This window comes from Girardinichthys multiradiatus, chromosome 12 (assembly GCF_021462225.1).
Source record: "Girardinichthys multiradiatus isolate DD_20200921_A chromosome 12, DD_fGirMul_XY1, whole genome shotgun sequence".
NCBI lineage: Eukaryota > Metazoa > Chordata > Actinopteri > Cyprinodontiformes > Goodeidae > Girardinichthys > Girardinichthys multiradiatus.
Genome location: NC_061805.1, coordinates 52,055,696 through 52,070,143, shown reverse-complemented (window position 1 = coordinate 52,070,143; position 14,448 = coordinate 52,055,696). Strand labels below are relative to the sequence as shown.

Genomic DNA, 14,448 nt, shown 5'->3' with positions numbered 1-14,448 from the left:
TGTCATTTCAATAAAAAAAGCACTTTTCAAAAGTTCAGGCTTTAACCTTTTATGAAAATGATTTGATTCCTTCTTCTCTCCATCCCTGGAAAACAATCACAGCTAATTCCAGAGCAGCTGAGGAACTCTAAAATGATTACTGATCTTAAGGTTTAAATTTAGAAAACTCAAGAAAAGTTGAACATGAATTAATAGAAACTCCAGACCCAGAAAAATATTTAAAACTCTAATTTTATTGCAACATTTTCTGGATCATTTCAACAGTAAAACCTATATTATCTTCTTTATTAGATCAGATTTGTCACGACGACGTAAGAAAAACCTGGTTCTGTTATCTGGGTCCACTCAGAAGTCCAGCTGGGAAATATTTCAGATGTTCTGTGAACAAAACAGGAACCGTTCACTTTTTAAAGAATCTGTATCGGATCACCGTGCATTTGGCAACAGAAACCCAGCTGGAACAAGCTGGTTCTGATGATGGTTTTGGAACCTTCAGAGTCAGTCTGAACCCAGAGACGTTCTGTTATCGGTTCTGACTGAGCTGCCGGTACAGCTGGATGGTCATGAACTGGACTTCAGAATCTCCTGGCTGGATGTCGATGGCTCTGAGGAAGAAGCTCAGGGCGTCGTCCAGCCGGGCCTGGCTGTAGCAGTCCTTCCCTCTTTGGACCAGCGACTCGTAGCTGTCAGACTCCACAATGGACTTGGCGGCGCATTGGTCCATCTGCTCTCCAGAGGTCAACTCAGGCTCTCCAGAGGTCAACTCAGGCTCTCCAGAGGTCAACTCAGGCTCACTGCTCAACTCCTCCAGGCTGGAGCTCAGGTCCTCAGATGATGCAACGTTAGTTGACTCTGTGTGATCCTTCATCCCCTCCTCCTCCTCCTCCCTGCTGGTTTCTTCCAGCTGAAGCTCATCCCGAGTAGAACCGACCCAGCTGTCCTCTCCTGCTGCAGAAAGCTGGTCTGATACATCATGGTCCTCTTCATCCTCGGTCTCCATTCCACCATCCTCCTCTTCTTCCAAGTTAAACTTCATGTCTTCTGCTGAATTATTTACCTCCTCTTCCTCCTCCTCTGAATGCAAAGTCTCTCCAGGCTCACAGTCCACCTCAGAAAATGTTTCACCGTTATCTTCATCATTCTCATCTTCATCCTGGACATCCTGATCATCGATGTCCTCGATGACGGACTGAAGGAGGGAACGATGGGAAACTACAGACGTGTTTCCTCCAACGATCTTTCTTGATGTGCGAGTAGATGAACCAGGAGGAGATAGTTTAGGTGTGGAAGATCCGAGCACCTGGAAGGAGTGGCTAAGCGGACTCCTCGGTTCCTCCTCTTCATCACTGTCATAAATCACGGCTGCTCTCTTCTTCTTGGTGGTCACGATGGACTCATTGATGGACTCGTCCACATTTGAAGCTCTGCAGCTGCTGACGGTCCGTCTGCTCCGACTCTCTGATAGAGACTTGTTAACATCAAAGCTGCCGTTGATCTGAAGCTCAGACAGCAGCTTCTGCTCCTCTTCCTCGGTGTCTGCAGCATCCAGAACATCAATGCTGTCCTCCAGCACCAGGTTAAAGCTTCCGTGAGAAGCTTCAGGCTCAGGGCTCAGTCTGGATAGTTCTGCTTTGGAGCAGGATTCAGGCTGTTGGAGGTCAGAATCTCTTCTGTTCTGTGGAACAGTGATGTGGTTGAAGTTGGTCTCGGAGGGGGAGGTTCTGCTTGGTCCATCACTCTTCTCATCTGAGCTAATCTGTAGCTGAGGGACAAATCTTCCGATGCCAATCAGTTCTGTAGAGGTTTCTGCAGAGAGATCAATAACTTCATTGCTCAGATTCTGATGCGGTTCTTCTCCTCCAGAACCGGACTGGTCCAGATCCACCACCACAGGCAACACGTTGAAGTTCCTGTCAGGTGGTGGAGATGAAAGACCTGGTTTTGGGATTGTTTGCTTCTTCTTGCTGGACTTGTGTTCGTTGTTGTCCAGCGGTTGTCTCAGCCAGGCCGGTTCTGTGCTGGAGGCCATGCTCTCCACCAGCTGCATCTGCAGAAACACACAAACACACATCAACAAGCTGCGGTACTGATGATGTCATCACGGCGGGTCGGGTCTGAAAGTTCTGCCTGCCGTTCAGGTTCTCTTAACAGTGGGTCACCTCAACCTGGACAGGATCTGAAGACAGGTTTCTGCTCCTCCTCCACCAACATTATTAATTCATACAGAGGCTAAATGTAACTGCTGTGTGTAGAAAACTAAGTACACCCTTGCTGCTTCCATTGGATTGAAGAGGCCAGAAGATGCTGATGAGATTCATTGATGAACTGATCATCAACAATGTGGGAACCTCTAGAAAACGAGTTTTATCAGTTAGCTGCTTTGGAGCATCCAGGTGTGTGTTCACACGACACCAAGCTGGAAACTCCTCAAAGCAGTAACTGTTGCTGCCAATCAGCCTGGAAAGGATCATCAGGTCATCTCCAAACTATCTGAAGTCCATCGTCCTACACAGAGGAAGATTATTCCTAAGAGGAAAACATCTCAGCTGCCAGTCTTCCCAGGAGTGGACGTCCAGCAGATTCAGCCCAAAGTCAGAGCGTGAAGCTGAGGAATGACCAAAAACCTAAAAGCTCCGTCTCAGACTCTACAGGCCTCAGTTAGCAGGTTAAAGGTCATGAAACCAGTATGGCTGTTCTTAAAAACTGAAGCAGAAATCTCTTCTCTCTGAAACCAACAGGTTAGCAAAGCTTCATCTGGATGAAGGACCAGACTTCTGGGACAATGTCCCCCTTCCTCTTCCACTAAAATAGGTCCTGATGAACTCGGTCTGGACAGCGTTAAATACGGGACACATTGAAGAACCACCGACCAACATGAACACCTTCACTAAAACAAAAGATCAGCGCTGACCATGATGCACAGCACCATGTTGGAGGACATCTTATACCAACTGTCAAGCACAGTGGTGGAGGACTGATGCTGAGGGCTGGTTTTAGAGCCTTAGCACCTGGAGAGCTTGCAGTGAGCAAGTAAACCATGATGTCTTCTGTCAACAGCTGAAACATCATAAGGACAATGATCCCAAACGCAGCAGCTGATCTAAAACAGAATGGCAGAGCGAGACAAGAACCAATGTCCTGCAGTGGCCTAGTCAAAGTCCTGACTGGAATGCTGTGGTGAGACCTTCAGAGAGCAGAAACAAACGTCTAAAGCGGTGGTGTCCAAAGTCAGTCCTTCAGGACCTGTCTCCTGCATGTTTCAGTTCCTTCTCTGGTTCAACACACCTAAATATGACGGCTTGTTAGCCCTGCAGAACTTTGACATGCTGGTAGTTGGACCATGAGTCAGTGGTGCTGGAACAGAGACATCTGTAGAACATTAGATCTCTGTCAGGAAAATCATTTTTAATCAATGACTTCATTACTGACCACGATCTTGATGTTCTGTTTTTAACAGAAACATGGTTACATGAATTTAATGAAGCTCCCATTCTGATAGAGGCGACGCCTCCAAACTACTATTTTCTTTGTGAGAGCAGACAGCAAAGAAAAGGTGGAGGAGCCACTTTGTTTAAAGATTTATTAGAGTGTAAAAAAGTATTTCTGGGCAAATTTGACTCTTTTGAATATTTGGCTCTCCAGGTAAAGAGCCCGGTCCAAACCATGTTCTTGAATATTTACAGGCCTCCTAAGTCCAAAACAAACTTTATCAGTGATTTTAATGAGTTTTTATCTGGGATATGTGTTTATTATGACTGTTTAATTATTGTAGGAGACTTCAACATTCACATGGACAATCCTGAAGACAAGTACAATAGATCTATGTGACACTCTTAGAAATGTTGGTTTGACTCAACATGTTAAACAGCAAACGCACAAACAGGGACATATTTTAGACATGATCATCACTAAGGGTCTAAACATTTCCAAGGTGTCTGTAACTGATGTTGCCCTATCTGACCACTTTTCTATTATTTTTGAAAGCATCATCTCCAATGACTCAGTTTACCAAAGAGACATGATAAGAAAACACATCTTTAAGGACGGTGCTGCTGAAACCTTTAACCAGATTTAATCTTCTACCTCCACTTTGCCCTGTAACACTGTAGATGAGCTGGTAGATAACTTTCATTCTAAAATCTCAGACATCATTGATTCAATTGCTCCAATTAAAGTGAAAGTTGTTTCTGGGAAGAAAATGTCTCCATGGAGAAGTGCTCCACCAGTCAGAAGTGGAAAAAAGGAGTGTCAAAAAGCTGAACGCAGGTGGAGAAAGACTGGACTCCAGGTTCACTACATTATCTATAAAGAGAGACTCTACAGATATAACCTACAACTGAAAAATGTAAGAGAATCTTTCTTTTCTGAGATCATCAGTAAAAACATTAACAATGCTGGTCCATTATTTGCCACGGTCGACATGTTAACAAACCCTCCTGTAACTGTAGCATCTGAACTCCACTCTACCAGGACCTGCAATGAATTTGTTAACTTCTTTACTGAAAAAACCCAAAAGATCAGAGAGGCAGTCAGAACATCCACATCAACTCCAGGACCAATGTTGTCTCCAACTAGAACCGATTTTGACTAAATTTACCAATTTCACCAAATAAATTACAAAAACGTAGAAGAAATCGTACAACAACTGAGTTCTTCTTCCTGCTGTCTCGATCTTTTACCCACAGCTTTCCTTAAGAAAGCTTTGCCTGTAATAACATTTGATTTAACACAAATAATAAACACGTCCCTTTTGCCAGGTGTTGTCCTCCAGGCCCTAAAAACAGCAATTATCAAACCTCTATTGAAAAAGAGCAACTTGGACAAGTTGCTACTACAGAACTACAGGCCTATATCAAACCTCCTCTTCATCAGTAAGATTATTGAAAAATCTGTGTTTCAGCAGTTAAACAACTTCCTAACAACGACCAACCGCTTCGATGTCTTCCAGTCAGGCTTCCTGCTCACCACAGTACAGAGACTGCTCTTGTCAAGGTGTTCAATGACATCCGTATAAATGCAGACTGTGGAAGAACCACGGTGCTGGTATTATTGGACCTTAGTGCAGCATTCGACACTGTTGATCACTCCATTTTATTAGAGCGCCTGGAAAACTGGGTCGGCCTTTCTGGTACAGCACTCAACTGGTTTAAATCCTACTTGAAGGACAGGGACTTTTTTGTGTAAGTAGGTAACTTTAAATCAGAGACCACAAAAATCACATGTGGCGTTCCCCAAGGGTCCATCGTAGGGCCCCTCCTATTCAATATCTTCATGCTCCCCCTAACTCAGATTTTAATAAACAACAACGTAAGTTATCATAACTATGCAGACGACACACAGCTATACATTACGATGTCACCAGGTGACCATGAACCCATTCAAGCGCTGGGTAAATGCTTAGAAGAAATCAATGCATGGATGGGCCAGAATCTTCTTCAACTGAATCAAAACAAAACTGAAGTAATAATCTTTGGACCAAAGGAAGAGCGTTTAAAAGTTAGCACACAGCTTCAGTTAATACAGCTAGAAACCACCAGTCAGGCTGGAAACCTGGGTGTAGTGATGGACTCAGACCTGAACCTTCAGAGGAACATAAAGACAGTAACAAGGTCATCCTTCTATCATCTAAAGAACATCTCCAGGATTAAAGGACTAATGTCTCAGCAGGACCTTGAAAAACTAATTAATGGGTTAATCTTTAGTAGAATTGATGACTGCAACGGTGTCTTCACAGGTCTGCCTAGAAAGTGGATCAGACAGCTGCAGTTGATCCAGAACGCTGCTGCCCTCGTCCTCACTAGAACTAAGAAAGTGGAGAACATCGGCCCGGTTCTAAAGTCCCTACACTGGCTCCCTGTAGCTCAGAGAATAGACTTTAAAATACTTCTGTTAGTCTATAAATCACTGAATGGCTTAGCATCAAAATACATTACAGACTTGTTGTCAGTGGATCAACCACCCAGACCTCTCAGGTCATCTGGCTCAAATCTACTCTCCAGAACCAGAACCAGAACCAAACATGGAGAAGCAGCTTTTAGTTCTTAAGCTCCACTAATCTGGAATAAACTCCCAGAAAACTGTAAAAGCGCCAAAACCCTAAGTTGCTTTAAATCAAGATTAAAAACATATTTGTTTAGCACGGCCTTTGACTAGGCCATCTAAACATTATTAGTTGCGTTTTCAGTCTGACTTTCCTTCCGTTTTCTTATCCATCATTCTATTCTCTTTATTTTTAATTACCTCTGTTTGATTTTCTGTATCATTGTCATGTTTTTCCTCATGTTCAGCACCTTGATGCCTTGTTGCTGAAAAGCACCAAATAAATCAACTTTATTTCACATCTAAAACTGGCAGGACACGGGCCCTTGGGGGCTGGAGCTGGACTCTCATGGTCTAAAGGGACCAGCTGTGTGTGAGCTCAGAACAGTCACTACATTCATGCTCTGGAAAGGAGAAAACTGAAAGGGGATAATTTGTATGATTTAAAATTTGCTCTTTGACCCACTTGAAGCTGAGACTCTGCCTTCATCAGCTCCTGGGCCTTCTGGACCCGTCCATTGATGTAGTGATGCTCCTCTTGGTCCTCTGGATCCTCATCATGATTGACCTCAAGAGAAAACATGAGGTCGTGGTCAGAAATCCCAAACATGTGCATAGCATGTAGTTGAGCGATGTGCTCATCCAGAGTCGGGTCGGTCCATCTGTGCCTGGAGTGCAGAGCCTGCAGCTGAAGCTGGGTGGTTGAAGACCTGGGGTCCTCCAGGGTAAAGAGCTCCTTCAGGTCCTGTCTGCTGAAGTACCTGAACGGGTTCTTTGCGTCTCCAGTGTTCTGCTTGATGAGGGAGTCTTTAAAAACCTGCCGCCTGTAGATCTTCTCCTCCACCGTTCCACAGGTTATCAGCCTGTAGATCACTACATTTTCTTTCTGGCCAATCCGGTACGCTCTGTCAACAGCCTGAGCGTCTGTGGCTGGGTTCCAGCTTGGATCGTAGATAACCACTCTGTTTGCCGCTGTCAGGGTGAGGCCCACTCCTCCAACCTGGGTGGTGAGGAGAAACACGGAGTAACGTTTGTCGGTTTGGAAGAGAGAGATCAGTCTGTCTCGTTCTCTGAGCTGCATGATGGTTCCATCCAACCTCAGCACTTTAAACCCTCTGTTCCCAAGGATCCGTTCAAGGATGTCAAGGACCATCCTGTAGTGAGCAAAAACCAGCGTTCGATGGCCTTCCTCTCTGAGCCGCTCCAGAAGAGCCAACAGAAAGACGAGTTTTCCAGACTCAGACATTAAAGTTTCATCTGAAAGGTTTGCAATGTTGTGTGCATCAACCTCACCATCTTCAACGTCAGGATTTTCTTCCAGATCTAACTTTGCTATAGCACTGTCAGAGAGCAGTCTTGGATGGTCACACAACTTCTTTAGGATGTTTAATTGAGCCAGAGGTGATCTGGTGGTCATTAGCAGCTTCTGGATGTGGTCCAAACTGATGAACTTCCTGTAAATGTCCTCCTGAACGACACTCAGGTAAGTCCAGACAATTAGGTCATTCTTCCGTGTCAGCTTGGGCATGACTTTCCCAGAGGTTGGCTGATCTTGAGAGTCTTGGTGGTTATCAGGTTCTGAGTCTGCCTCTTTTCCAGCAGTCTTCTTCTGTACTTCTGATTTTGTTCTACGGAGGAAGTGGGGTTTTATTAGGGTCATGAGGTTCTCGGACATCCTGGAGCCAAGAGCTTTTTCTCCAGGAGTAGCATCCTTCTCCCTGGCGCGGGTGATGGGGTTCTCATACTCTGCTTTGAAAGTCTTGGCTGTTCCCAGGAGACTTCCCATACAGGCAAAGTCAAAGAGTGTCCACATCTCCCTGAGGTTGTTCTGCACCGGAGTTCCTGTAAGGAGAATCCTGTTCTTGGAGGGAATGGCGTAGGCACTTTTGGCTGTTTTGGAGGAAGAGTTTTTAATCTTGTGTGCCTCGTCCAGGATCATGTAGTCCCAACAGAACTCCTTTCCCCGATAAGAGGCCAGCTGCTGCCAGTTGCTAATCAGCATGGTGTAGGTGGTGATGATCACACCTCCTCTGTTCTGAACCTTCTCCAAACTCCTGGTCCTCTCTGATTTACTGGTACCATGAAAATCCTTCACCCTCATACCAGGAGTCCACTTGCTGAACTCCTTGATCCAGTTTGTGATGAGGGATGTTGGCATAACCAGCAGTGTGTGTCTTATGAGCTCGTTGTCATACATGCCAGAGAGGAAAGATATAATTTGGATGGTCTTCCCGAGCCCCATGTCGTCAGCCAGAACTCCTCCTTTTCGACCATCCCTGTAAAGGCCGTACAGAAAGGAAACTCCATCTTTCTGATAGTCGTACAGCTTGTCATGCAGTTCTTTAAACAGCATTAAGCCGCTGTTGTTCACATTGACAAACTCATCATCTTCATCCTCCAAGTCATTCTCAGACAGCAGTTCTTCTATTTTCTTAATCCTGTCCTCTAGTTTAGGAGTTTGGTGAATGTTGTACGCCTGTTTGAACAGCTTCAAAGCTTGTTGAATGTCTCCTTGTTTGGCAACAGCTTTACCTTCTGAAATCAACCTGAAAGATAAAGAACAGAACATCAGTCAGTTTTGCTCTGGATCAACAGTACATCTATCAGGCCCAATCTGTCAGGGTCCCGCTTTCAGTTTTTTCTGCCTGGTTTTTAGTAAATAAGGATTACGTATGAAGCACTTCACACCAAAGCAATGCAAAACTGTCTTGTTACACATTTCTAGTGAGAATTCCCTAATTACCAGAGTTCCCCCTCTTTAAACAAACGTCTAATGTATAAATCCAAAACATCTCAAAGTAACCAGCCTTTATATGTGAAGACCATAAAAAGCTTCAGACTGGAAGGAAAATATGAAAGGAAAGCAGGACAGATGGATGGATAAAGATGAACCCAATCTGACAACCAAATCTGACTTGATGAACAAACACAAAAATCACTTAACATCATTTTAATTTATGACCCTGTTTGGAGGAACCCTGAGGCGGGTACGGGTAGCAGAATAACAGTTAATAGTGAACACGTTAACATGCACTGGTCCTGCACCCTGAAGACATCTTCTGATGTGTGAAGACGAGCATGTTGGGCTAAATAAAAGAAAAATGTAGCAGAGAAACATCAGATCCACAAGAAGGATTTAGGTTTAGTTACAGGTTAAGTAACAGACCATCAATAATTGATTTCCAATCCAGATCTAGAAAGTGCTGAAACTCCATGACAAGCAGGAGCCTGAAGACCATCCTGCTTCCTTTTAATGAACGTGTGCCATTTAGTTTGTAAACTAAATATTCAATTCATAGTTAAATATTTAACTTGCTAACTAAATATTAAGTTTGAAGCTAAATATTTTGCTCACTAATTAATATATTTAGTGTTAAACTAAATATTGATGATTAAATATTTCATTTGGAACTGTAACATTTCTAAGTATAAATGACCTGGTGAAAATATGACTCACAGGTTCACAGGCTAAATAACTTCAAATATTATTGTCAGTTTTTGCCAACTTATTTTATAGTGAGAACATTTCAATAAAAAACAAGAAAATGTACAACTTTAATGTGAGCCTTGATTATTTATTACCTCCTGTACTTTTCCATCTTGTCTTCTGCATCCATGGACAGAGATCTGCAAAAACAGTCTGGGTTAGAACCACACCAACAGAACCACAGCCGGACCCAACCTGTAATCATTCATGATGTGTGGTACCAAACAACATGAAGCTTTATCAAATACACTTCTGGTATTTTAATTTTACAATATCACTTTCTCAGGATGTGTCACCTTTCTGGTTAAGTTATTGAAAACACACCAAAAAGTCATTTTAGTGTCATAAATGTGGACTTAGCCTGATTTTGCTCTGCGACTTGCTAGCATCTGTTAGCTGGGAGCTAACAAGCTCCTCTATGACAAAACATGAAACAGCCGTTAGAGTCACTTCACTTACTTTTCCAACCTGTCGGAAACCTCCAACACCTCCCTGTTATCCTCACAGGCCTCCATGTTGATGTTTCTTTCAAATAAAGTCTTTTAAACTTGTCTTTAACTTCTAAACCTCACTACAACCGGGCTAACCTGAAAGAAACTCCACTAATTAGTCACTCTCTTTTCTTTCTTCCCGCAAATTCAGTACAGCCAACCAGAGAATACGCTGCAGTGACGCAGAACTCTTGTTGTCCAATCAGACAAGACATAGGGGGGCGAGGGAGATGGGCGGGGCCGAAGCGTCTTGCCGTCCGAAGCGCGTCCTCGCTGAAAACTCGCTCCCGTTGTTGGTCGGCGGTGGAACTGAAAGTGCGCAGGCGCAATCGTACGTTTCAGCAGCTTTTCTTCTCAGCTTCCTTAAGCAAACTGGCAAATGGGTGAAAGACATTCGTCGTTTCTCAGTAGGATAAAAGTTTAGTTTTGATTTCATGTGATGATGTAAGAAGCTTTCATGCTAATATTAGTCATTTGTCCATCTTACAATTTCCAGACACCACATCAGTGTAAGAAGTTGATGGTAATATGACTTTAATGCTTAAATGTGTTTCTGCTGAACCCAAGGGATGTCTGTCATCATCTTTGAAGATCCAGGAGATTTTATGATAACACAGGTTACCTGGAATCCACTGACCTTCAGGAACTCTGCATCCTGAGTATCAGGAAGTGGAAATAAATCCAAAATATAGTATCTCAGTGATGTAGCTCAACATAAAAGTGCCATCAAAAACATTTGTCACAAAATATGTTTAATATCAGACATTTAAACTGAGTAAATACAAAAAGGAAAAAACTGTATGCAGTAAAACCTGAATTAAAATGAAGTCATAACGGCCTTAATGACTCATTAAAACACCTCCATGGTGCACCTTGTAGCAGGTCCTGATCCCTGAACTATTCAAACAAAACAGTTCAGGGATCACTTGAAATTATAAGAGGGCCAGAAAACACAAATGTATGTTATGAAAGAATTCAGGATTTAAACCCAGCGGTGTAAAGATCAGCTTCAATTTATTTCTGGATTTAATGTGTCAAAGTCAAACATGTTTTTAGGCTTTAAAGCAGAACAAGGCAGCACAGGAGAAGCTTTTATTATGAAAGGTCGTTATGGTTCAGATAGAGCTTGATTGGCTTCCAAGCTCAGGTTCTACACACAGCTTCATGAGAAACAGAGTCTATTTAAATATAGTTTTAGCTCTGTGTTTAAAACTTCAATAATCCTGAGATCAATTCAGAATAACGGAGCTGTTTCCAGAGCTTTCACCCGAGCAGCGAAAATAAGAACGTTCTTCTCCACTTCAGCGTTGATCTGGGCCTGCGAGGCCCGCGGGTTCTTCTTGATGAAATCTGCGATGCTCAGGGTGCAGTCCCTCTGAGGAGAAACACAGAGACATCCATCAGGACTTAGAACTGCTCTGCAGGGGCTACAACAGGTTTAAACCTAATGGTGCGTTCACACCGAACGCACTAAGAGCGGCCGATTTACATGTTATCCCTATGTAGAGGCGCGTTCAGGAGCGGAGTGGCGTGAAGGAGACAAAGGACGCGGTGCAGAAGGCGCGCTCTCCACAGGTAAAACACCGTAAATAGGTCCCTGAAATCCATGTCCGCCATGTTCAGTTGAAACCAGCAAGCAGCAGATGGAAGCTCCTCCTATTGGATGACGCGGCGAAGCGTTGCCGTTTGTTGACATTTGGCAACGCGGAGTTCACGCGGGATGTGAAGCGAGCAAAAGCACACAAATGACGGGAAATATTCGCAGAATTCACGTTCAGTGTGAACCAGACCTCAGCCCAGTTTTTCTAAACAAGTTTTGATGCATAAAGTTAATATATTTATATTTAATGTCTGTACAATGTGGCGCTTGACACTGAAGTCAGATTCCTTGTTTGTGTGATTCTGATTCTGTCCAGGAGTCTTTGTTGTTTCTGGAGGCTCTCAGTTGAGCAACACGGAGGTGGGAGCTGCTGTTTTTGAGGCACATGGAGGCCCATCCTGCTAGGAGCATTCCCAGTCAGATGCAAATCAACAACTTACCCGTCCTTCCTCTGCGTCGCTAGGGGAAGGACAGGGAATGCAGGGTCGTAGATGCTGGAAACCTGCTGGTTCGGGGATTTCTCTCTGTTGACAAATATGGCTTCCTTCACCCCTCCTGCAAACCATCTGTCATCTGAGTGTCTTTGTCATGAAAACTGTGTCCTCTTCTCTGGAGGTGCAGGTGGACTGCTGTATCTTGCCCTGATCTACTCTCCAGAACTGACCAAGACTAGATGGGTGTCGAAACAGTTTCAGAACAACTGAGCAAAAGTCCAGCTGCTTTCGGTTTGAGCCTGATGTAGTTGCCACGTATGACTCGGATGAGAGATTATGCACCGGCATGTTCTGAAGGGGATCTGAAAGTCCTGCAAAGAGTTTCTGGGATTGCTTGTTCTGAAAACGTCTAACATGAACAGGACTCCATGGTTCCATCAGTCAGACAGGAACAGTCTTGCAAAAACTCACTTGTTGTCCTCCACCATAGCTTGCATTTTCTCTGTGTTCGAAGATTGTTCACTCAGCAGTTCGGGTCAGATTTGATTTATTAATTTGTACTGTTGCTGGTATTCTGGGGCTTAGGACAGTTCCCGGAACGTTGTTTTCACAGAGAAATCACTTCCTGTAAATCAGAGGTGTGTGTAGAAGAAGTCACCTTGTAAGCGTCCACCTTGTCCTGCCCGGTGATCCGGTTCAGCAGCTCTCTGCCGACCTGGACTCCCGTCACCACTGCCAGCATCTTCCTGTCTGCTTCTGACTGCGAGGACAGCCACTGTAGCAGCGCCATCTGCAGTACAGACACGTGCATTTTCAAATTATATTCTTGATAATATTGTAAAACCAAACAGTGGCAGAATTTCTCAATCGACCAAACTGACAGATGAATAAATCTGAACCTGCACAGTCAGAACTGGACAACATGGACCTCCATGGAGCTGAAGGATTTTGGAATCACATGTGACACTTCACCCAAAACAAAAGCTCTCTCCTTCCTTTACAGTAAAACTTATATTCTAATCAGTTTTTTATTTGTATAACTGAGCTGCAGCTGTGCTGGACGTCCACAGCAAACAGAACAAACCTCACCGTCTGAAGTGAGCATCGTAGGTTCATGCAGTTGAGTTAAATATTTACGTCTGCAGCTGTGAGGAAGACCTGAAAAGCTGCTGGGACTTCTGCTTTGGATGGAACGCAATTAAATGTGGTGATGAATGAAGATATCTGCTCCTCTTTAGCCTTTAATGGTCTCAAACCAAGTGGTTTACTGTCGTCTGCTCTCTCTGATCTCCAACACTTGTTGGAAGGTGCTGAGTCATCTTCTTAATCATCTAATGTATGCTGAGAGCTCTCCTTTCTGCACTGGGTTTTTAAACTCTCTTCTGATTGCTACACTGATGCCTTTCATGCAGTTTTGTAATTGAACTTTTTTTAAACTTAGTTTGATAATGTGTTTGAGGGCTTATTGTTCATACAAGCTATTCTTTGTACTTATGTTTTATTCTTTTATAGATTTTATTGTGAAATGTTCGGTTTTTTACATCTGCAGCTGCAACATTTTTATTTTAATCTACCTTAGTCCTTCCAACATCTTTTTTTCACCTTTTTATCTACAATATTTTTCTCCACTAATGATAAATGATTTTCTTATTGCCAAACACTGCTGGGTCCTTATGTCACTTATTTTAAAAAGGTTACCTGACCCAAGCGTGGATAGACACCAGAACCAATGGAAATCAGAGGCAATAGAAAGACTGATGAAAATAATCTACAATTGTTTGATTCGACATTTCTGCACTTTTATACTTATCTCTATAAACTGTTTAAAAGGTAAGAGAAATAAACTGTTACACAATAGTTTGACTACGGGGGAATGAAATGTTCTGTATGATTCTCATTAATATTCCTACTTGTGTTTATTTAAGCCACTAAAAAACTTTTAAAATATTTTATTTCTTGATTATTTTACTCAAATGACCAGTGTGTCTAAAATAAAGGTCAAATAGAATATTAAATAATATGAATATAAAAATAATTGTAGAAATTCATATACATAGATATAATTTAAGACATAATATATCTCCTGTCTCGGTTTCATCATCGGTTCTTCATCCTGCTGCTAATGTTCAGCTTTTCTCACTGACCTGCTGGATCAGCTGTTCGTTGCTCATGTCTCCTCCAGAACCGAACATGGCTGAGAGACGGACCGATAAATCAGAGGATTTATAATAAAATAAAACCTTCCAAGGTAACGTGAAGCTGCTGACTGCGGCACAGTCTGACAACAGTTTTACAGAAAAAAGACCAAAAACTAAGGAGAAAACCTTCCGTTTCCTGTTTACTTTTCTTCTTCTTCGCTGTGTTTGACACCGCCAGTCTCAACAGCGCCACTATCTG

General features: G+C 43.1%; 1 protein-coding gene across 1 annotated transcript; it reads right to left on the bottom strand.

Moving 5' to 3' along the window:
- Nucleotides 1-213: 213 nt before the first annotated feature.
- Nucleotides 214-10,306, bottom strand: ercc6l (excision repair cross-complementation group 6-like). The gene is made up of 4 exons (XM_047381776.1): nucleotides 9,986-10,306; nucleotides 9,622-9,666; nucleotides 6,506-8,585; nucleotides 214-2,047 (listed from the first exon to the last, which is right to left on the bottom strand). Exons 1-4 carry the CDS (start codon nucleotides 10,039-10,041, stop codon nucleotides 524-526), a joined length of 3,705 nt encoding a protein of 1,234 aa, XP_047237732.1. The 5' UTR covers nucleotides 10,042-10,306; the 3' UTR covers nucleotides 214-523.
- Between the last annotated feature and the right edge of the window lie 4,142 nt (nucleotides 10,307-14,448).